This window comes from Daphnia magna, linkage group LG7, assembly GCF_020631705.1.
Source record: "Daphnia magna isolate NIES linkage group LG7, ASM2063170v1.1, whole genome shotgun sequence".
Classification (NCBI taxonomy): domain Eukaryota; kingdom Metazoa; phylum Arthropoda; class Branchiopoda; order Diplostraca; family Daphniidae; genus Daphnia; species Daphnia magna.
In genome coordinates, this window is record NC_059188.1 from 9,490,361 (window position 1) to 9,511,334 (window position 20,974).

General features: G+C 41.0%; 2 protein-coding genes, 4 long non-coding RNA genes and 2 pseudogenes across 6 annotated transcripts; 2 read left to right on the plus strand and 6 right to left on the minus strand.

The window, feature by feature from the left end:
* Positions 1-28: 28 nt before the first annotated feature.
* On the minus strand, positions 29-1,121 carry LOC123474051 (annotated as a pseudogene).
* Positions 1,122-2,813: 1,692 nt separating this feature from the next.
* LOC123474253 lies at positions 2,814-3,501 on the minus strand. Its single transcript, XR_006648863.1, has 2 exons — positions 2,938-3,501; positions 2,814-2,877 (listed from the first exon to the last, which is right to left on the minus strand). It is a non-coding gene; the product is annotated as an uncharacterized LOC123474253 (long non-coding RNA).
* A 1,686-nt stretch (positions 3,502-5,187) lies between these two features.
* On the minus strand, positions 5,188-5,553 carry LOC123474312 (pupal cuticle protein Edg-78E-like). Its single transcript, XM_045176259.1, has one exon. The coding sequence runs from the start codon at positions 5,551-5,553 to the stop codon at positions 5,284-5,286; it is 270 nt and encodes an 89-aa protein (XP_045032194.1). The 3' UTR covers positions 5,188-5,283.
* Positions 5,554-6,555: 1,002 nt separating this feature from the next.
* On the plus strand, positions 6,556-7,498 carry LOC123474313 (endocuticle structural glycoprotein SgAbd-4-like). The gene is made up of 3 exons (XM_045176260.1): positions 6,556-6,696; positions 6,772-7,004; positions 7,088-7,498. The coding sequence occupies exons 1-3, from the start codon at positions 6,688-6,690 to the stop codon at positions 7,407-7,409; spliced, it is 564 nt and encodes a 187-aa protein (XP_045032195.1). The 5' UTR covers positions 6,556-6,687; the 3' UTR covers positions 7,410-7,498.
* A 1,720-nt stretch (positions 7,499-9,218) lies between these two features.
* LOC123474372 lies at positions 9,219-9,605 on the minus strand. Its single transcript, XR_006649183.1, has 3 exons — positions 9,580-9,605; positions 9,325-9,510; positions 9,219-9,247 (listed from the first exon to the last, which is right to left on the minus strand). It is a non-coding gene; the product is annotated as an uncharacterized LOC123474372 (long non-coding RNA).
* A 107-nt stretch (positions 9,606-9,712) lies between these two features.
* LOC116920095 lies at positions 9,713-13,298 on the plus strand (annotated as a pseudogene).
* A 458-nt stretch (positions 13,299-13,756) lies between these two features.
* Positions 13,757-15,589, minus strand: LOC123474373. The gene is made up of 3 exons (XR_006649184.1): positions 15,336-15,589; positions 14,886-15,279; positions 13,757-14,816 (listed from the first exon to the last, which is right to left on the minus strand). It is a non-coding gene; the product is annotated as an uncharacterized LOC123474373 (long non-coding RNA).
* A 1,714-nt stretch (positions 15,590-17,303) lies between these two features.
* On the minus strand, positions 17,304-17,507 carry LOC123474628. Its single transcript, XR_006649506.1, has 2 exons — positions 17,428-17,507; positions 17,304-17,367 (listed from the first exon to the last, which is right to left on the minus strand). It is a non-coding gene; the product is annotated as an uncharacterized LOC123474628 (long non-coding RNA).
* Positions 17,508-20,974: the final 3,467 nt, after the last annotated feature.

Genomic DNA, 20,974 nt, shown 5'->3' on the forward strand with positions numbered 1-20,974 from the left:
ATTCAGTATGTTGTGTGCTCATTTTTGCCTTTGAAATTATTTTAGGAAACTTATTGGTGCTGCATGCTGATGTTGTTCATGTTAACGCCAAATTCATAAATCTTATTGGTAGCTATCAATAAAATTTAAAAGCCTTCAATCTCTTTGAAAAAGCTAAAATAAATAGGTCTACACCCTTAGGGTCTCTCTCTCATATATCCTAGTACAATTACAATTACCCTTCGTGATCGCTAAAGCGATCACTCCGGTAATTGAAAATTGTATTTAACTCAACAATGGTTTTAACTGTAAAAGCGAGCACATATTCGTAATTTGGTTTCCATGACGGCTTCAAAACTCCCTAAAGAAAAAAGTTATTTTTTATGGTATTTTCGAGACATTCAAAAATAATTTTTGAAAAGTAAACTACCAGTGAATGGAATGTAGCAGGTTTCTCCATTTGCTTGACGTGAAGATCTCTTCAAAACTACTTTGATTGAGTATTTGACATGGCCATAGCCAATTTTTTTCAACATCTCAGTTTGAAATGAAGAGGGAATTTTTTTGGAAGTACAAACACAAATGGAAATTGGTGAACTCCACTGACAAGTTCAAATGTTTCTCTGCCTGCAAGTAAAACAATTAATGTATATAACATAATAAAAATATTGAACATTGCTTGTCACTAAATATATAAATTGATACCTTCATTGGTAATTAGAGGAATAATAAGTTTCTTCTGCTGAATAGTAAGTCTGACTACTCAATTCTTTGAAACAAAATTTTGCACAGCCTTGACATTCCAGGTATATTCCTACCAAAGTTAAAAGTGTAACAACGAGTGAAATTTTAAAATACATTAATTAAAACCTTTCAGTATTTTACTGCTGACATTTGAGATGTGAACTACTCCAGACACTTCCTCTCCAGGAAAATAAATTCCAACAGGATTGTCTAATTCTATAGTGAGACTTTCTATCCCCATAATGCAGCTTTGGAACCATAACTCAACTTCATTGCAAGCCAGTTTTTCACAAAGATTTCTTTACACAAACAACATATTTGTGAAAACTTCTATAACAACTACCAGTCAGCGTCCGTACCCTTTAATGGCAACAGCTGGTCGTAAGTTTTATAAATAAAAATATGAAAGCGCTAGTTTCGGCTCCTGGATCAATAGTTTAAATACCTATGGCTGCTCCAATGACAGGAATTCATTTAACACATTTCTAAATTCTAAAATTCAGTAAATCAGTAATCTAATATCCCTGAAAACGCTAGTACAATTACATAACGTAGTAGCAAGTTTTCAAAATCAAGCAGTTCCATAAGGAATTCGTTGGAGCTTAAGGTAAAAATGTTAAAATAAAGAAGTACACGTCAGCACTCTGCAGTCATAGATTTGATGGTTTAACCTGAGGTCAGGTAGAGTGCGTACAAGTATACTGTTATAATGAGGTAGTGTAGTTCTCTAGTAGTATAGTGCAACATGTTTCTCTCAAGTTAATTCAGTTTGCATACCAAGAAAATTCTAAAAAGCACATCCTCACAATCCCAAACATGTAAAGAATCTAAAAATTTACTTAAAACGAAACTTAAAACTGACAATATTTTGTGGCATGTGTCAAGATTTGAACCGTCGCCATAGGAAATCGCCTAGACAGATGTCATGTATTATCATCTACCAGTGCGTGTTATTAGTTGAAATTATTGACATTGTTATGTTACGTTGCTTAATTCTATGCACTGCCTTTGTGTTATTTATTTCTTAAATTTCGTTAATTTGGCAAAAGTTGATCATCGACCGTAGACTCGCGCCCCAAGTTCAGGTTCCATGTTCCATGTTTCCATGAACATTGCTTCAATCCCTCTAAGCCTCATCTAGGGTCATTGATGATCAACAGACGCCATAACCACTAGGCTATGGGCGCCCAACTTAAGTTGATTTTGTAAAATGTGTTATGTTACTTCCGCAGTGCTCATCATGCATGTTTTCTACTTGGACACAAGAAGAGAAAGAGAGATGATAATATTAGTTTCCTAGAATGCATATTTTTATTAAAAACGAAGAACAAAAACAAAAACAAACAAATTCATTTTTTCTTGTTTGTTTGTTTTTTTGTTTTTTTATTAAATTAAATTTTATTTACTGTAAGATACCACAGTATATGATAAATGGTGGCTATATGGTGATGGACGTTGTCGGACCATTTGGAGATTGTCTGACGCTAATTCCAGGTCGAAAATGGCTTCAAGACTATCGTAAGGATCAATATAGCCATCATATAACATACTGTGGTGTACCATAGGTGCAGAAATGTGCGAATGGTATAAGGTGGCTTAGTATGGTGATGGACGTGGTCGGACCATTGGAGATTGTCTGACGCTAATTCCAGGTCGAAAATGGCTTCAAGACTGTGTAACGATCCATATATAGTCTGAATAACCTTGGCTCGATTGAAAGCGAACGCTGTACCCCTTAATGGAGGAAGCTAGGAGTCAACACGGATTACCGGTGCCTCTGGCCGGTAATTTGACCGATGATCCCACTTTTTTATTCATTCTTAGATATAGCTCATTTAAATAAAGCCTGCATGTGCGTGAAAAAAAATTCAAGGATAAATAATGTGTAACAATGATCGTTACTTAATCTTTACCCGAATATTTATTCACGCACATGCATGCCTTATCTTTTCAGTATAGAATGAAACTGTTGACAGCTTAATAGCATTCTTTGATATTGGTCAGTTCCCAGCAATGCGGGGAATTTCGATTTCAAGGTTCTCTCAGACAGGGTCATAGGCGATTGGAAACGACCGTGGTGGATCATTTTCGCATAACAAGTTTACCCAACGCAGGAACGAGCAGGATCGTGAAACTCTTGTCTTAACCAGTCTGCTGTTGGTGAAATGGTCGATAAAGATTGAATAATAGGTCAGGGTATAATTTGCTACCAACCCGTTCATGTCGAAACTGGTCAAAGCATCAAGTTTAGCTTTTCACTTGCTGGAATGCAGGTGAAATGATTTGGCGTAGTATGGGATCTGGCGCACAAAATCAAGTCATAGAGGATGTTGAATTTCAGTTTACGTAAATTTATAGTCATACAAAACACTACGACGACCTAACGATTCATGAGATTTTTGAAATGCTATCTGCCTCATAATTATGAGCTGGAGCCGACGGCATCCTGTAAGTTTCAGGTGAAACAGGTAGTACTGATTAAATGGCGGTTCAAAAAGAAGGACATTCTCACAAATTCAAGAGTTACATGTTGCCAATCATTTACACACATTTAATTTAGCTCGAGAATGAAAAAATCCACAATTCTTGTTGTTGAAAACGAGAAGCACAACACACAATATTCGACTGTGCACTCTGGAACTACCGTAATCACAGAGATAGAAAAGTTGAACTGCTCGGGTGCGGTGTAAGTGTCTATTTGCGTTATGTCGGCGAATAGATTTGGAGGTAGAGGCTGAAAAGTGGAAGCGGCCATCATGGATATTTTATCCCCCTTCCCTCACTCCCTCAGTTCCGATGTGCGGGGGAATTCTCTACTTTAAAAAATGCATTTTCTCGAAAATGTCGCACCAAAAAGAAAAGAAAAATTAGTAAAGCTAGCGAAGTATCGTGCAGGTTTACACATCAAAACTTAATGGAACTGATTATAATTTTCGTAAATATGAGAGAACTAATCGAATACAATCTTTACAAGTGAAGGGGGTCATCATTTTTAGACACCACTTTTCTTTATCGCCACAAGTGATTGTTTTTCCTTCATCCTATCGCCACTGGTGCTTGTTTCTTTTTATATTTTTGGGTTCGGCCATTCCGAGAAGCTACAACTCTGCTAGATAATTATTGCCTTTTTCCCCTCCATACGTTTGGATCAATCAATAGCAAAATTTAATACCCTAACGGACATTAACTAAGAAGAACTCGCAGCAGCTCATTTCGACTTCTTAAAGCTGCATCACCACAACTTCGAGCAGTCGGAGGGTCACGACAAGAATTTGTTTACATTTCTGCCTGATTTATATAAAACATAATAACAAAATATTTGTGAAGGTTAACTGCAGAGAACATGAAAAAAGAGTGGGTTTGGTCGTCCTATTAATCCACCGTTTATAATTCATGTGGACACCTAATTTCCTCCATTTGGAGTTTATAGCCTTTGCTTTCCATGTAACCAGCCAGTGTGGTCATTAATCCAATCGTTATTCAAACTGTCCTGACCCTTGCGTCACTCTTTCATCCATCGTCGACCTGCAATTAGCATTGGATAAACACTCATTAGTAACGCATACGATATCACGCATAGTAACGACGCTAGCGAACCAACACCGTTACCAAACGTAAATCGTTTTATCAAGTCTTTTATACTGTACCATATAGATGATCTAACCATCTACAGCTCTTTATGACACAAGTTGACGTATAATGTTAAATTTCGCAAACAAAATAAACTAAATTGGCAATAATAACAAATGAATTTTATTCGTTACTTCTTTTATTATCTTTTGAATAGAATCATTTTTATGCCAGAAAAATAAATACTTATGAAAAACGCCAGAATAGAAAAATCGTATATGGTCTAATCACGGATCGTGAATGGAACGTGTATCAGTCCCGCCGTAAGACCGGGAAGGTTCTCTTCAGTTGACACTAGGTGGCATGTGAGTAGCACGTTGAATTGAACCTTTTGATTCCTGTTGTTCGGCCCATCCCGTTGCCAATTTATTGGGAGTAAAAGTGATTAGCAGGTTGGTTGATGCAGTGAAACCGGTACTGTCCTCGTCGCTTTTTTTTTTGATGAGTGACAGAACACAGTGGAAACGATTCCTGCGTGAACGGATTATGTCACTGTCTGGTATATGCTGTTGTATTCTCGTAATATAATTCAGGTGCTAATCGAACTGACCATACAGGAATCTTTCAACTCCTAATGGATTAATAAAAGGTTCGTTGTTTTCTCGTAAGTCGAGTTCGAATAGTCGCTGGGATTTTAGCTCGAACGAATCCAGTTTGAGGACGTCACTCGAGGAATGATAAACCTGTTCACTCTTCGTCCTCTTATTTTGGTAAGGAAACTAGGCGATGGAGCTAAGGTAATAACTGCGCTAGTCAAGGCGTTCTGCTACTTGTATCGAAGTTTCATTCGTATACTGCAAAACTTGTTTAGACTACTCAGATCATTGCCCTCTATAGGGATATCAAAACATAATTTACGTTTATTTGAAGAAATAAGTTACACTTACATGGTTCATGCCATACAAATTTTACAAAGGAAACGTTCTTAACTTAGTAACCGGGTCCAGTGCGCGAATAAGGGAGGGCAGGGGCGACTGGGAGTTCGTACTCGTGGACTGGAGCAACTGGGAGCTCGTATTCATGGACGGGAGCGACGGGCAAGTGATCACCTTTGGGCTGGAATCCAGCTTCGTCAGCAGTCCAGGTCAAAGTGAATTTCTGGCCTTCAGGGGAAACCCAGTAAGATGATCCTTTGTTGGTGTTGCCTAGGACTTCACCGTACGATTCTTTGCCGTAAGAGTCGTAGGTGACTCCTTGCATCTTCTTCTGGACCTGAGACTCTTCACGGGTGGTGTAGTCAGACTGGGCATAGCTATGGATTGAAAGAATTAAAAATTTTTTATATGATTATTCTTAAATTAAGGAGTATTAAGAATGAAATTGACTTACCTCCATTGGCTGCTGCCATCGAGGTTGCGCTCATCAGATTGGCTGGTGATGGTAATGTCATCGTATTTGTTATCCTTCTTGTAGGCTGGTGCGGGGTAGGCTGGTGCGGGGTAGGCTGGTGAGGGGTAGCTAGGAGTAGGGTACTTTAGTGCCGTGTAGCTTGGGGCAGGATAGCTGGGAGCTTTGTATTCCGGCTTGTAGCTGGATGGTACGGCGGCAGCAACAGCCAAGAATGCGGCGACGAAGAGCTATCGGAAAATACCGTCATTAGTTTAAAGTCCGAAGTTTTTTCTCCAGGTTAGGAAGAATTAGCGATAAAATGCCTTACCAGCTTCATGTTGTACTAGGTTAGTTTGGTAAACAACTGATGATTTTGGTTCTCCATTCCTGGGCTTATATAGTCAGGTGAATGGTAAGTAACATGCAATCGGGCATTCAGTTGACCTAGTTATTTTGGCCGGTAGCTTTCGTTCAAGCAGTATGTGTATGGGCGTTGTGCAAAATATTCTGCACTCTCACTTTTCATGCTAGCTTTTTACACATTTGTTTTCTTGCTTTGCGATAGACCATTCTGCCAGACTGTCAACATTTTCACATTTAAATAGCTCACATTCAGCCAAAGCTGCTAAAAATTGTCTAAGCACTGCATTAAAGTATTGAATTTGTTAGAACTGGGTATGTTGATTTCCTCCTACTCCTTCAATGTCAAAGTCTTTGCGGAAATCATTAGAATCGACAAGAATGGATGTTAATTGCTCAATTAACAACAGCTGAAGAATCAGCAAAAGCATGTAGATATTGATTCCTATTTGCCGCATGCAATCACTGCATTGCAAGAGCCACGGCCTGGAATGCATAAGTTAACCACCAAAGAACGGTGATCATCGCTTTTAAAAGTAGGTCAATAAGTGAAATACAAGCGACACACCCTTTTTTGCCGGCTACATAAACCCGTTTGAAGGTGATTCAAGCCATCAGTTGTTCAATTCATCAACAGTACGCAACATGAAACTAGTAAATTGAATTTCTTATGATTTTATTGGTTTACATTTTCATCGCTCATTGAAAAGTTTCGATTTCATTTCGTAGTTTGTCATCGCCACTTTCTTGGCTGTTGCTGCCGCTGCGTCTTCGAGCTACAAGCCGGAATACAAAGCCCCCAGCTATACTACCCCAAGCTACCCTGCACCAAAGTACCCTACTCCTAGCTACCCTGCACCAGCTTACCCTACTCCCAGCTACAACAAGGATAACAAATACGCTGATATCACCATCACCAGCCAATCTGACGAACGCAACCTCGATGGCAGCAGCCAATGGAGGTAAGTCAACTTAATTCTTCACATCATTACCATAGGGATTTAAAATACTCAGATTTAAAAGATTTAATCCTTTCAACACACAGCTATGCCCAGTCTGACTACACTACCCGTGAAGAGTCTCAAGTTCAGAAGAAAATGCAAGGAGTCACCTACGACTCTTACGGCAAAGAATCGTACGGTGAAGTCCTAGGCAACACCAACAAGGGATCCTCTTACTGGGTTTCCCCTGAAGGCCAGAAATTCACTTTGACCTGGGCCGCTGATGAAGCTGGATTCCAGCCTAAAGGTGATCACTTGCCCGTCGCACCCGTCCACGAATACGAACTCCCAGTTGCTCCTGTCCACGAATACGAACTTCCAGTTGCCCCTGCTCTCCCTTATACGCGCACTGGACTCGGTTATTAAAACATAAGCATTTCGTAAGTGATACCTGATTGATGGGAACTGTGCAGTCCTAACTTATTGATAATCAAATAAACGGAACGGAAAATGAACAAGTTTTTAACATTAAATGTTATACCAGATTATAATAAATTTCAATTAAAGCCTAAAACTATCCCCTATTCAGGTAGTTAGATGAGACAATTTCCTATCCAAAAACACAGAAGTAAAGAGAGTTCCGAACAAAAAGAAAAAGTTCTGAAATCATTTTTCATCCGGACCCTGAGACTTTTTTGCAGCAAAATGATTTGTGTTACATAGTGATTAAAGATTAAATGAAGCTTGTTGGAAGTAGGAAAAGGCATTGAATACTGGTTGTTCCCAAAATATTAGGCTTACTGTTGTGATGAAAGGAACTAAAATAAAAATTAGATACAACTGGTTGAGCTATCGACCTGCCACCTAGCGGCAGAAAATTCCCGGTCTTTTAGCGTTCCATTCAGGAACGGTGATTTACATCATACGAATCCTATATTTTACCATTTTTCATGAATAATATTCTTTTTAAAATGTACTCAATCCTATTAAATAAATAATTCAATGAGGAAAGAATAAAGTTCATTTTTTATTTTCGTCAATTTAGTCTATCTCATTTACCAAATCCAACATAAAGGTCCAACAGATGCCAAAACGGACAGTAGCTGTTTTCCAACATCTATTTAACAGTATAAAAGACTTGATAAAACATTCTATGTTCAGTAACGGTGTTGGTTCGCTAGCACCGTTACTGTGGGATACCACAGTGTATGATAAATGATGGTTATATGGTGATGGACGTTGTCGGACCATTTGGAGATTGTCTGACGCTAATTCCAGGTCGAAAAAGTCTTCAAGACTATCGTAAGGATCAATATAACCATCATTTATCATACACTGTGGTATCCCATAGGTGCAGAAATGTGCGAATGGTATAAGGTGGATAGTATATGGGATATACTTGTATTCAATGTGAATACACTGTTATACCATGAGTTTTTACTTCTATATGTAAACTGCAGGGAATATACTTGTATACTTCTATACTTGTATGGTGATGGACGTGGTCGGACCATTGGAGATTGTCTGACGCTTATTCCAGGTCGAAAATGGCTTCAAGAGGTAGCCGGAGAAATAGGACCCCGACCAATAGGACCCGGAGAAATAGGACCCCAAAAAAGGCCATGGCGAAATAGAACCCGGAGAAATAGGACCTCTTTTTCTATCTTTCTTTTTAGGGTCCTATTTCTCCGGGTCCTATTCCTCCCCTCCGCCTTCGTATAGGTACGGCCTATATAGTTTTCAGCTGACAGAACAGCGTTGGCGTTGATGCACACATTGAAACAGCCACAACTTTTTTGTTTCAACTCTGATTTCTTACTACACCACGACGTACTCCGCTCCCGAGTACTACACCACCAAGGCCCTTGGCTACTACACTGAGCCTCCTAAATATTATCCAGCTCCCAGCTACAAAACTGAAGCCCCAAAGTACTATCGATAGCCCTTTAATTATAATCAGCTTGCTAACAAAAACAATGTTACAGTTTTAAATGACTCGGACTTTCAGAGTCGATAAGTCGGAACTGGAACGAATAAAGCTATGACTTACTCAACACGAGACTACAACGTTCTCAGACCCATTTTACCTCAATTTTGTAGGAGACGTCAATAATATCGCAAAAATGCAAATAGTATGGTGTCATTGTAGGGACGACGATTGGGAACACTTGAGGTACTTCTTGGAACACTCTTCCGCGCCGTTTCTGTTCACACAAAACGCGTTCGTAGGTTTTGGATTTGTTGTGGGTATGAAAATCAACGCTCTTCAGGACACCAAAGGTTTTAAAATAAACTAAAAGAATAATCACAATAATAATAACAAAATTAAAATAAAAACTACCTCAATGAGAAAAACCGTTGCACCAAGCAATGTTGTCATGCTTTGGTTGTCTACATCTGCATGCAAGAGAATGGTTTCACCTGCGACATAGCCTGTACGGTCTAGATACAGTGTTACCGTTATAAGTCCAGATCGGCAGCAAAACCAACGAAAAACGGGCTTGCTTTTTATTGATTGTGTTGGTAGCTATCAATAAAATTTAAAAGATGGTGATTTTGAAAGATATGTTAACATATCATGTAGTAATAATTTTACTGCTGCTTTTGGGATTGTACAGCGGAACATTCCGCTCGACCCTAAGGGTGTAGACCTATTTATTTTAGCTTTTTCAAAGTGATTGAAGGTCACTTGGCCTACCTGTGGCCCGGCACGCCCCCCTTTTACTCAGACTTATTTTAGCTCTGTTACAAGCAACATCGCTCACCCAAGATGTCAAGGTACAATAGAAGTCGGCCAATTCCGAGTGAATTTTTGCAAAACCCTCGCTATGTCCCACGTGGTAGTTACGTTGATGAGCTTGAGCCCGTTCGTCAGCGCGCCCGTGAACGTGATATGCGTTTCCACGCACATCCTCTACATCCTGAACCACGGGATAGGGAGAGATCACCGCTTGCCCTTTCGCGTCACGTTGAATGTGCCCCATATCGGATCGACGGTGCGCATGATTTCCGCGAACAAGGTTTCGGTTTTGTTCCCGGTTGTGATCTTCGTTATGACGATTACGGCCGTTTCAACGATCACGCCGAGCAGGCCATCCATTACAACGATCGTTATAGCGTTGATAGACGGGGTGAAGGCAGTGGCTACCGGTGCGGGGAGAACGGGTTCTACTTTTATGCCGACGATGGGTTCTGTTACGACGACGAAGGCTTTTGCTACCGTTTTGATGGCGGGTTCTTCTACGACACTGAGGCCGGAAACCACCATGATTCTGGCGGGTACCGCTGTGACGATCGAGGACTACGTCTGCCAGAATACGAAGAAGAATCGTCTGAAGACCAAGCCGAACCATTATCCAGTACTCACAGGAGCCGTCAGGCCGGTGACGAAAGGGACTTAAGTTACGCTAACTTAGAGCCGCCGCGTGTTAGAAAAAGTCCCCGTAATACTGATTCTGGGGATCGTCGTCGGCCATGGTTACCGAGTTCAGTTTGTAATGAAGTAGCGGAGGTGGATTTATCGACTGAAAATGATCGAGAAAACGCGACGGCCGGCGCAAACGAGTCTGTTACGACAGAGTTCACCAGAACCACGCCACCGGCACCATCTTCTTTGGGCGAAGTTAACCTTCCAGGTACTTCTGGTCAACAACCGCTTGTGATTCCCCAAACTATATCGGAAATGATTTCCGGTTGGATGACCTGTGGCATTTCAACCGATGCATCTAGAGCCATTTCTAAAGAATTTGCGTTGGAATTCGCCGACACGGAGTTTTCGCTAAAACCCCTAAACTAGATGGCTGGATGTCGCGTAGGGCCCTTCTCAAGTCTGATAAGAACTTGCCAAAATCCATTAACGCGATGGAAGACACCTTAACGAAAGCGCAACTCAAGATTATGGACATTGCGCCCCCTCTCGTTGATTTGTATGCACGGCTGTGTACCTTACCGGACAGCCTAGCGGCCAAACGCTCAGTAGAAGCCGCTCTGCAACAGTGCCTACTTTAGCATTACAGAAAAACGCCGAGATTCCGTTGTTGCCCTGGTCGAACCAGAATCGGATTTTTTGCTGCGTGACACAAACGCCTTTGACGTCGGCAGAGAGGCCCGTACTTTTCTGTTTACAGAAAAATACTTGCAGGCCATGCTAACGAACGCAAGCCAAGACAACACACTGGCCCAGGCAGCTAGGACAGCGGCTGCAGCCGCAAGCGTCGGAGAAATGCGGGTACGAGGCGTTTACGGTTTCCGGAGCCCTCCGGTGCACCGGCTTATCATCCCCCGTAGTACGAAGCCAATCTGAGAGGTAGAGGAAGAAGAGGTGTTCGCGGTAGAAGAGCTGGTCGTGCCCGTGAACCACGTCCAAACGCTTGGGCACCAGGGAGTCGAAGGTATTTTTCAATAAATTCTGATCCTTCGACTTTTCGTAAAATGCCCCTAAACATCCGCCCCGCGTCTTCTCTCGGGTCCGTGAACCGTTACGTGACTGGTGTTGCGCCGTTAACCGTCGCCTCTAGGCTGAAAATGTTTTTCTCAAACTGGGAGTCCATTACGGACAACGTTTGGATACTTAAGACGGTTCACGATGGCCTAACTTTAGATTTTACTTCCGAACCAGTGCAGGAATTTTTTCCCCCCGAAATATCCATGCCGGACGAGATGATGTCGGTATGCGACTGGATAGTCAAAGTAGACCTCAAAGACGCCTATTTCACGGTGGCGATCGAAAAAACATTCAAAAAGTTCTTACGCTTTCGCTGGAGGGGACGGATTTATGAATTTAATTGTATGGCCTTTGGTCTTGCACCGGCTCCTAGAGTATTTACAAAAATTCTTAAGGTGGTTATGGCGTCCCTACGTAGACAAGGCATTCGTATAATAATCTACCTGGACGACATTTTGGTTCTAAATGGCACCAAAGAAGGTACTCTTGCAGACCTCAAGTCGGTGGTTTACCTTCTCTATTCGTTGGGTTTTTTAATCAACTGGGAGAAGTCAATGGTCATTCCCAGCCAAGTTATGGAATATTTAGGTTTGATCGTCAACTCAATCGATCTTTCCTTTTCCCTCCCCTGTTCGAAGGCGGAAGCGGTAAGAAAGATGTGTGTTTCGGCAATAGCCCGCGGGGTGGTTTCCTTGTGATCCTTGGCGTCGATTCAAGGGAACTTTTCCTGGGCGATCCCGGCAATCCCATTCGCGCAGTCTCATTACCGGAGCCTACAGCGGTTTTACATTGCGAACGCGCAACGGTCTAAATTCGATCTGGAAACAAAAGTACAGCTAACCCCCTCCGCCATACTTGACCTGGAATGGTGGGTGGCCAACATTGAAAGGTCCAGCGGTAAAATGTTTTTCCCGCGGGACCCGGACTTGGAGATATTCTCTGATGCGTCCTTGTCTGGTTGGGGCGCTGTCTGCAACGGGGTCACAACTCGTGGACCTTGGATGGAAGAACACTGGCAGAAACACATTAATGAGCTAGAGCTGCTCGGCGCCCTCTACGCAATCCAGGCCTTTGCGGCGGGAAAAAAGGGTATCGCGGTGCGTATCTTCTTAGATAACACAACGGCCGTAAGTTACGTTAATAAATGCGGTGGTACGAGGTCTGTAGCGCTGACCACCACGGCTAAAATGCTCTCAGCTTGGTGCGAGGAGCGATTTGTTTCGTTGGAGGCGGTGCATTTGGCCGGAGAGCTCAATACAATCGCCGATCGTGAATCGAGGGCGCAAGCTGATGCCAGTGATTGGCAACTGGACAGTCGTGTCTTTGCTAAAATATTGAAGCTTTGGGTCATGGACATCGATTTGTTCGCTGCCCCATGGAATAAACAATTGCCCCAGTTCATCTCCTGGAAGCCTCAGCCCGGAGCAGCTGAAGTCAACGCGTTTTCGGTTAGCTGGAGTAACGTTAGGGGCTACGCCTTTCCCCCATTTTCTCTAATTTTTAGATGTATTGAGAAGTTACGCAGGGAGAAGGCCACTATAGTTTTGGTTTGCCCCATTTGGACAGGCCAAGCTTGGTTTCCAACCTTGTTGGAACACGCTTGCGACATTCCCCGTCTTCTGCGACCGTCGTCAGGCCTGCTTACTTCGGCCGAGGGGATACCTCATCCCTTGCTCCAATCGAGAGCCATCTGCCTAGCCGCCTGGAAACTCTCAGGCGATCTTACAGCATGCAGGGATTTTCGCAATCGGTTATCAGCCTGCTCCTGGACGGATGTCGCGTCAATACCAATGCTGCATACGAGTCAGCGTGGAACAGTTGGTTGCATTGGTGTCTGGGGCGGAACGAAGATCCCATGTCTGGCGATCTAAAGTCGTTAACCGGTTATCTATCCTTCTTGCATGCATCTGGCAAGGCCTACAGCTCAATTAATATCCAGCGCTCGATGCTTTCAACTACTCTAGGCCCCATTGACGGATTTCTAATCGGACAACACCCTGTCATCATTAAACTACTGAAAGGGTGCTATAACCGCAGACCGCCCGCGCCTAGATACTCGTCAACGTGGGACCCTAACGACGTGATTCGTTTTATTGCGTCAATAGACGAGAATGCTTCTCTTACCATACCTATCCTGGTGGAAAAATTAGTTACTCTTTTTGCCCTCGCGTCTTTATTGAGGGTTTCGGAACTTGCCTCCATTACGTTTTCGTCCGTCAGCTTCGTTGGGAGCTCGGTCCGTTTCGCCCTATCAAAACCAGCGCAGCGAAGTGGCGCGCTTCAATCCTTTTCCCTAGCCGCTTGCCCCGACTCAAGCGCGTGTCCAGTGTCTGCGCTGCGATCCTACATATCCCGAACTGAGATTAATCGACCGCAGGGTCAGGATGGGCGATTATTCATATCCCTGATATCCCCTTACGGCGCGGTAACAGGCAATACAATTGCTCGTTGGATCAAGTCCTTCTTAAAACTGGCCGGGATCGATACGTCGGTTTTTAGCGCACACTCAACCCGCGGCGCAGCTTCATCGTTGGCTATCGCGAAAGGCCTCTCTGTTGACACAGTGTTACAAGCGGGTCATTGGTCAAGCCGTTCGACATTCAGTCGCTTTTATAATCGCCAAACAAACCCAACATTTTCAGCATCGGTTTTGTCCGATGCGTGAATCTTTGAAGTCACCCTTAGGGTCGAGTGGAATGTTCCGCTGTACAACTTTCAATTACCGGAGTGATCGCTTTAGCGATCACGAAGGGTAATTGTAATTGTACTAGGATAAATGAGAGAGAGACCCTAAGGGTCTTGAATCCCAACCCACAATCCGCCCATCTCATTTTATCCTTGCACCTGTTCTAATGTTGTTGTTTGCCGAAACGGCCTAGGGTTCAACCAGATAGAAGGTCCAAAGGAAGTTATCGTAAGGAGAACGGAGACCAATGAAGGTGTACCGGGTGATCAACCATACCACCAAAGAAGTTTCTTGAGTTTCCCCCTGTTCTTGAAGGCGTCACTTGCCATTTGTCAATTTTGTTCGTTCACCAGATGTTGTTTATGTTCTGTTTGAATCGTTACACCAGTGCATTCTGTGCTCTTTATATCACAGGCAAATTTTATCTGTTGGCGGCACGCTTTCTTTAAGTCTGAGTGAAAGGGGGGCGTGCCGGGCCACAGGTAGGCCAAGTGACCTTCAATCTCTTTGAAAAAGCTAAAATAAATAGGTCTACACCCTTAGGGTCTCTCTCTCATATATCCTAGTACAATTACAATTACCCTTCGTGATCGCTAAAGCGATCACTCCGGTAATTGAAAATTGTATTTAACTCAACAATGGTTTTAACTGTAAAAGCGAGCACATATTCGTAATTTGGTTTCCATGACGGCTTCAAAACTCCCTAAAGAAAAAAGTTATTTTTTATGGTATTTTCGAGACATTCAAAAATAATTTTTGAAAAGTAAACTACCAGTGAATGGAATGTAGCAGGTTTCTCCATTTGCTTGACGTGAAGATCTCTTCAAAACTACTTTGATTGAGTATTTGACATGGCCATAGCCAAATTTTTTCAACATCTCAGTTTGAAATGAAGAGGAAATTTTTTTGGAAGTACAAACACAAATGGAAATTGGTGAACTCCACTGACAAGTTCAAATGTTTCTCTGCCTGCAAGTAAAACAATTAATGTATATAACATAATAAAAATATTGAACATTGCTTGTCACTAAATATATAAATTGATACCTTCATTGGTAATTAGAGGATTTTCAGGTCTAGATAAGTTTCTTCAGCTGAATAGTAAGTCTGACTACTCAATTCATTGAAACAAAATTTTGCATAGCCTTGACATTCCAGGTAAATTCCTACCAAAGTTAAAAGTGTAACAATGAGTGAAATTTTAAAAGACATCAATTAAAACCTTTCAGTATTTTACTGCTGACATTTGAGATGTGAACTACTCCAGACACTTCCTCTCCAGGAAAATAAATTCCAACAGGATTGTCTAATACTATAATGAGACTTTCTATCCCCATAATGCAGCTTTGGAACCATAACTCAACTTCATTGCAAGCCAGTTTTTCACAAAGATTTCTTTACACAAACAACATATTTGTGAAAACTTCTATAACAACTACCAGTCAGCGTCCGTACCCTTTAATGGCAACAGCTGGTCGTAAGTTTTATAAATAAAAATAGAAAAGCGCCAGTTTTGGCTGCTGGATCAATAGTTTAAATACCTATGGCTGCTCCAATGACAGGAATTCATTTAACACATTTCTAAATTCTAAAATTCAGTAAATCAGTAATCTAATATCCCTGAAAACGCTAGTACAATTACATAACGTAGTAGCACGTTTTCAAAATCAAGCAGTTCCATGAGGAATTCGGTGGAGCTTAAGGTAAAAATGTTAAAATAAAGAAGTACACGTCAGCACTCGGCAGTCATAGATTTGATGGTTTAACCTGAGGTCAGGTAGAGTGCGTACAGGTATACTGTTATAATGAGGTAGTGTAGTTCTCTAGTAGTACAGTGCAACATGTTTCTCTCAAGTTAATTCAGTTTGCATACCAAGAAAATTCTAAAAAGCATATCCTCACAATCCCAAACATGTAAAGAATATAAAAATTTACTTAAAACAAAACTTAAAACTGAAAATATTTTGTGGCATGTGTCAAGATTTGAACCGTCGCCATAGGAAATCGCCTAGACAGATGTCATGTATTATCATCTACCAGTGCGTGTTATTAGTTGAAATTATTGACATTGTTATGTTACGTTGCTTAATTCTATGCACTGCCTTTGTGTTATTTATTTCTTAAATTTCGTTAATTTGGCAAAAGTTGATCATCGACCGTAGACTCGCGCCCCAAGTTCAGGTTCCATGTTCCATGTTTCCATGAACATTGCTTCAATCCCTCTAAGCCTCATCTAGGGTCATTGATGATCAACAGACGCCATAACCACTAGGCTATGGGCGCCCAACTTAAGTTGATTTTGTAAAATGTGTTATGTTACTTCCGCAGTGCTCATCATGCATGTTTTCTACTTGGGCACAAGAAGAGAAAGAGAGATGATAATATTAGTTTCCTAGAATGCATATTTTTATTAAAAACGAAGAACAAAAACAAAAACAAACAAATTCATTTTTTCTTGTTTGTTTGTTTTTTTTGTTTTTTTTATTAAATTAAATTTTATTTACTGTAAGATACCACAGTATATGATAAATGGTGGCTATATGGTGATGGACGTTGTCGGACCATTTGGAGATTGTCTGACGCTAATTCCAGGTCGAAAATGGCTTCAAGACTATCGTAAGGATCAATATAGCCATCATATAACATATACTGTGGTGTACCATAGGTGCAGAAATGTGCGAATGGTATAAGGTGGCCTAGTATGGTGATGGACGTGGTCGGACCATTGGAGATTGTCTGACGCTAATTCCAGGTCGAAAATGGCTTCAAGACTGTGTAAGGATCCATATATAGTCTGAATAACCTTGGCTCGATTGAAAGCGAACGCTGTACCCCTTAATGGAGGAAGCTAGGAGTCAACACGGATTACCGGTGCCTCTGGCCGGTAATTTGACCGATGATCCCACTTTTTTATTCATTCTTAGATATAGCTCATTTAAATAAAGCCTGCATGTGCGTGAATAAAAATTCAAGGATAAATAATGTGTAACAATGATCGTTACTTAATCTTTACCCGAATATTTATTCACGCACATGCATGCCTTATCTTTTCAGTATAGAATGAAACTGTTGACAGGTTAATAGCAGTCTTTGATATTGGTCAGTTCCCAGCAATGCGGGGAATTTCGATTTCAAGGTTCTCTCAGACAGGGTCATAGGCGATTGGAAACGACCGTGGTGGATCATTTTCGCATAACAAGTTTACCCAACGCAGGAACGAGCAGGATCGTGAAACTCTTGTCTTAACCAGTCTGCTGTTGGTGAAATGGTCGATAAAGATTGAATAATAGGTCAGGGTATAATTTGCTACCAACCCGTTCATGTCGAAACTGGTCAAAGCATCAAGTTTAGCTTTTCACTTGCTGGAATGCAGGTGAAATGATTTGGCGTAGTATGGGATGTGGCGCACAAAATCAAGTCATAGAGGATGTTGAATTTCAGCTTACGTAAATTTATAGTCATTCAAAACACTACGACGACCTAACGATTCATGAGATTTTTGAAATGCTATCTGCCTCATAATTATAAGCTGGAGCCGACGGCATCCTGTAAGTTTCAGGTGAAACAGGTAGTACTGATTAAATGGCGGTTCAAAAAGAAGGACATTCTCACAAATTCAAGAGTTACATGTTGCCAATCATTTAAACACATTTAATTTAGCTCGAGAATGAAAAAATCCACAATTCTTGTTGTTGAAAACGAGAAGCACAACACACAATATTCGACTGTGCACTCTGGAACTACCGAAATCACAGAGATAGAAAATGTGAACTGCTCGGGTGCGGTGTAAGTGTCTATTTGCTTTATGTCGGCGAATAGATTTGGAGGTAGAGGCTGAAAAGTGGAAGCGGCCATCATGGATATTTTATCCCTCTTCCCTCACTCCCTCAGTTCCGATGTGCGGGGGAATTCTCTACATTTAAAAAATGCATTTTCTCGAAAATGTCGCACCAAAAAGAAAAGAAAAATTAGTAAAGCTAGCGAAGTATCGTGCAGGTTTACACATCAAAACTTAATGGAACTGATTATAATTTTCGTAAATATGAGAGAACTAATCGAATACAATCTTTACAAGTGAAGGGGGTCATCATTTTTAGACACCAGTTTTCTTTATCGCCACAAGTGATTGTTTTTCCTTCACCCTATCGCCACTGGTGCTTGTTTCTTTTTATATTTTTGGGTTCGGCCATTCCGAGAAGCTACAACTCTGCTAGATAATTATTGCCTTTTTCCCCTCCATGCGTTTGGATCAATCAATAGCAAAATTTAATACCCTAACGGACATTAACTAAGAAGAACTCGCAGCAGCTCATTCCGACTTCTTAAAGCTGCATCACCACAACTTCGAGCAGTCGGAGGGTCACGACAAGAATTTGTTTACATTTCTGCCTGATTTATATAAAACATAATAACAAAATATTTGTGAAGGTTAACTGCAGAGAACATGAAAAAAGAGTGGGTTTGGTCGTCCTATTAATCCACCGTTTATAATTCATGTGGACACCTAATTTCCTCAATTTGGAGTTTATAGCCTTTGCTTTCCATGTAACCAGCCAGTGTGGTCATTATCCAATTGTTATTCAAACTGTCCTGACCCTTGCGTCACTCTTTCATCCATCGTCGACCTGCAATTAGCATTGGATAAACACTCATTAGTAACGCATACGATATCACGCATAGTAACGACGCTAGCGAACCAACACCGTTACCAAACGTAAATCGTTTTATCAAGTCTTTTATACTGTACCATATAGATGATCTAACCATCTACAGCTCTTTATGACACAAGTTGACGTATAATGTTAAATTTCGCAAACAAAATAAACTAAATTGGCAATAATAACAAATGAACTTTATTCGTTACTTCTTTTATTATCTTTTGAATAGAATCATTTTTATGCCAGAAAAATAAATACTTATGAAAAACGCCAGAATAGAAAAATCGTATATGGTCTAATCACGGATCGTGAATGGAACGTGTATCAGTCCCGCCGTAAGACCGGGAAGGTTCTCTTCAGTTGACACTAGGTGGCACGTGAGTAGCACGTTGAATTGAACCTTTTGATTCCTGTTGTTCGGCCCATCCCGTTGCCAATTTATTGGGAGTAAAAGTGATTAGCAGGTTGGTTGATGCAGTGAAACCGGTACTGTCCTCGTCGCTTTTTTTTTGATGAGTGACAGAACACAGTGGAAACGATTCCTGCGTGAACGGATTATGTCACTGTCTGGTATATGCTGTTGTATTCTCGTAATATAATTCAGGTGCTAATCGAACTGACCATACAGGAATCTTTCAACTCCTAATGGATTAATAAAAGGTTCGTTGTTTTCTCGTAAGTCGAGTTCGAATAGTCGCTGGGATTTTAGCTCGAACGAATCCAGTTTGAGGACGTCACTCGAGGAATGATAAACCTGTTCACTCTTCGTCCTCTTATTTTGGTAAGGAAACTAGGCGATGGAGCTAAGGTAATAACTGCGCTAGTCAAGGCGTTCTGCTACTTGTATCGAAGTTTCATTCGTATACTGCAAAACTTGTTTAGACTACTCAGATCATTGCCCTCTATAGGGATATCAAAACATAATTTTCTCGAAAATGTCGCACCAAAAGAAAAGAAAAAAAGAAAAGAAAAAGGCCTCCGTGGGATGAGAGAAAAACAAAATGTTGGGGAGCTTAACAGGTGGGGTAAAAACCCTTAAACACCTGAAATGCTGTATAAGCAGTTTCGTAAATATATGCTTCAAACAAACAAATATCTTAGATAGACTCCGTTTTATATTTCCTCGTATTTACACCAACAACACAAAAAGCATCAAGGCATAAAATACACGGATTTAAATTATATTTCAGACAGGTTTTCAATAATTTAGTAGATCTTGTAGCCTTTGCCGTTGAAAGGGAAGTGGACGGGGGCAACGGGTAGCTCGTATTCGTGAACGGGAGCAACTGGGAGCTCGTATTCATGGACGGGAGCGACGGGAAAGTGGTCACCTTTGGGCTGGAATCCAGCATCATCAGCGGTCCAGGTCAAAGTGAATTTCTGACCTTCAGGGGAAACCCAGAAAGAGGATTCCTTGTTGGTGTTTTCCCTGAAGGTCCGGGGGTTGCTCTACACCAGTGAAACATATCATTTGACATTAATGTTATAGGGGAGGGTGGGGCTAGTTGGTACAATTTTTTTTATTTCTTCTCTGGTTTCTTTAATTTTTCATATTTTGCCACCAAAAAATTGTAAAAGAAAGCTCAGATAACCAGCTTTCTCGTGCTATTTTTTTATTTGATCTACGTTGAAAAATTCATATCGAAATCAACGTTCAAAAAGCTAAAAAAAATTTGCCTACATGCCCCACTAACGGGGTAAGTTGGCAGTGGTAGTGGGGTAAGTTGGCCCCATGTATTTCAAATACGGATTTCAGTGAAATGTTGATGTTGTAAACAAACTAGAATAACATTACAATAAACAAAAATCCTATAGTTATTTTAGAGTGGGAAACTCTAAATTCCCTTTTTGACCAATCCGCCAAGACCGCCTGGGGTAGTCAAGGTCAAAAAGGGGAGACAGGGTAAAGGGATGAGTGAAAATGGCCGCCGAAGCCAATATTTTACATCAAAATAGGGAGATTTCAAACAATTTAATCGGCACTATGGAGAATTTAACCCTAGCGAAAAAAATAGAGCATATACTATGATATGTCCTCTTTTTTTTTAGTGCAAAATTAAAAATAAATCTTAGAAGCGAATCTGTTCAGGTCTACTTTTGTAAGACACACTCTGAACATTTAAAAATTAAATAACGTAATTAAATTTAAAAATTTTGAAACAAAAAAATACCATTAAAAAGAGCGTGAAAAACTGAATAAGGC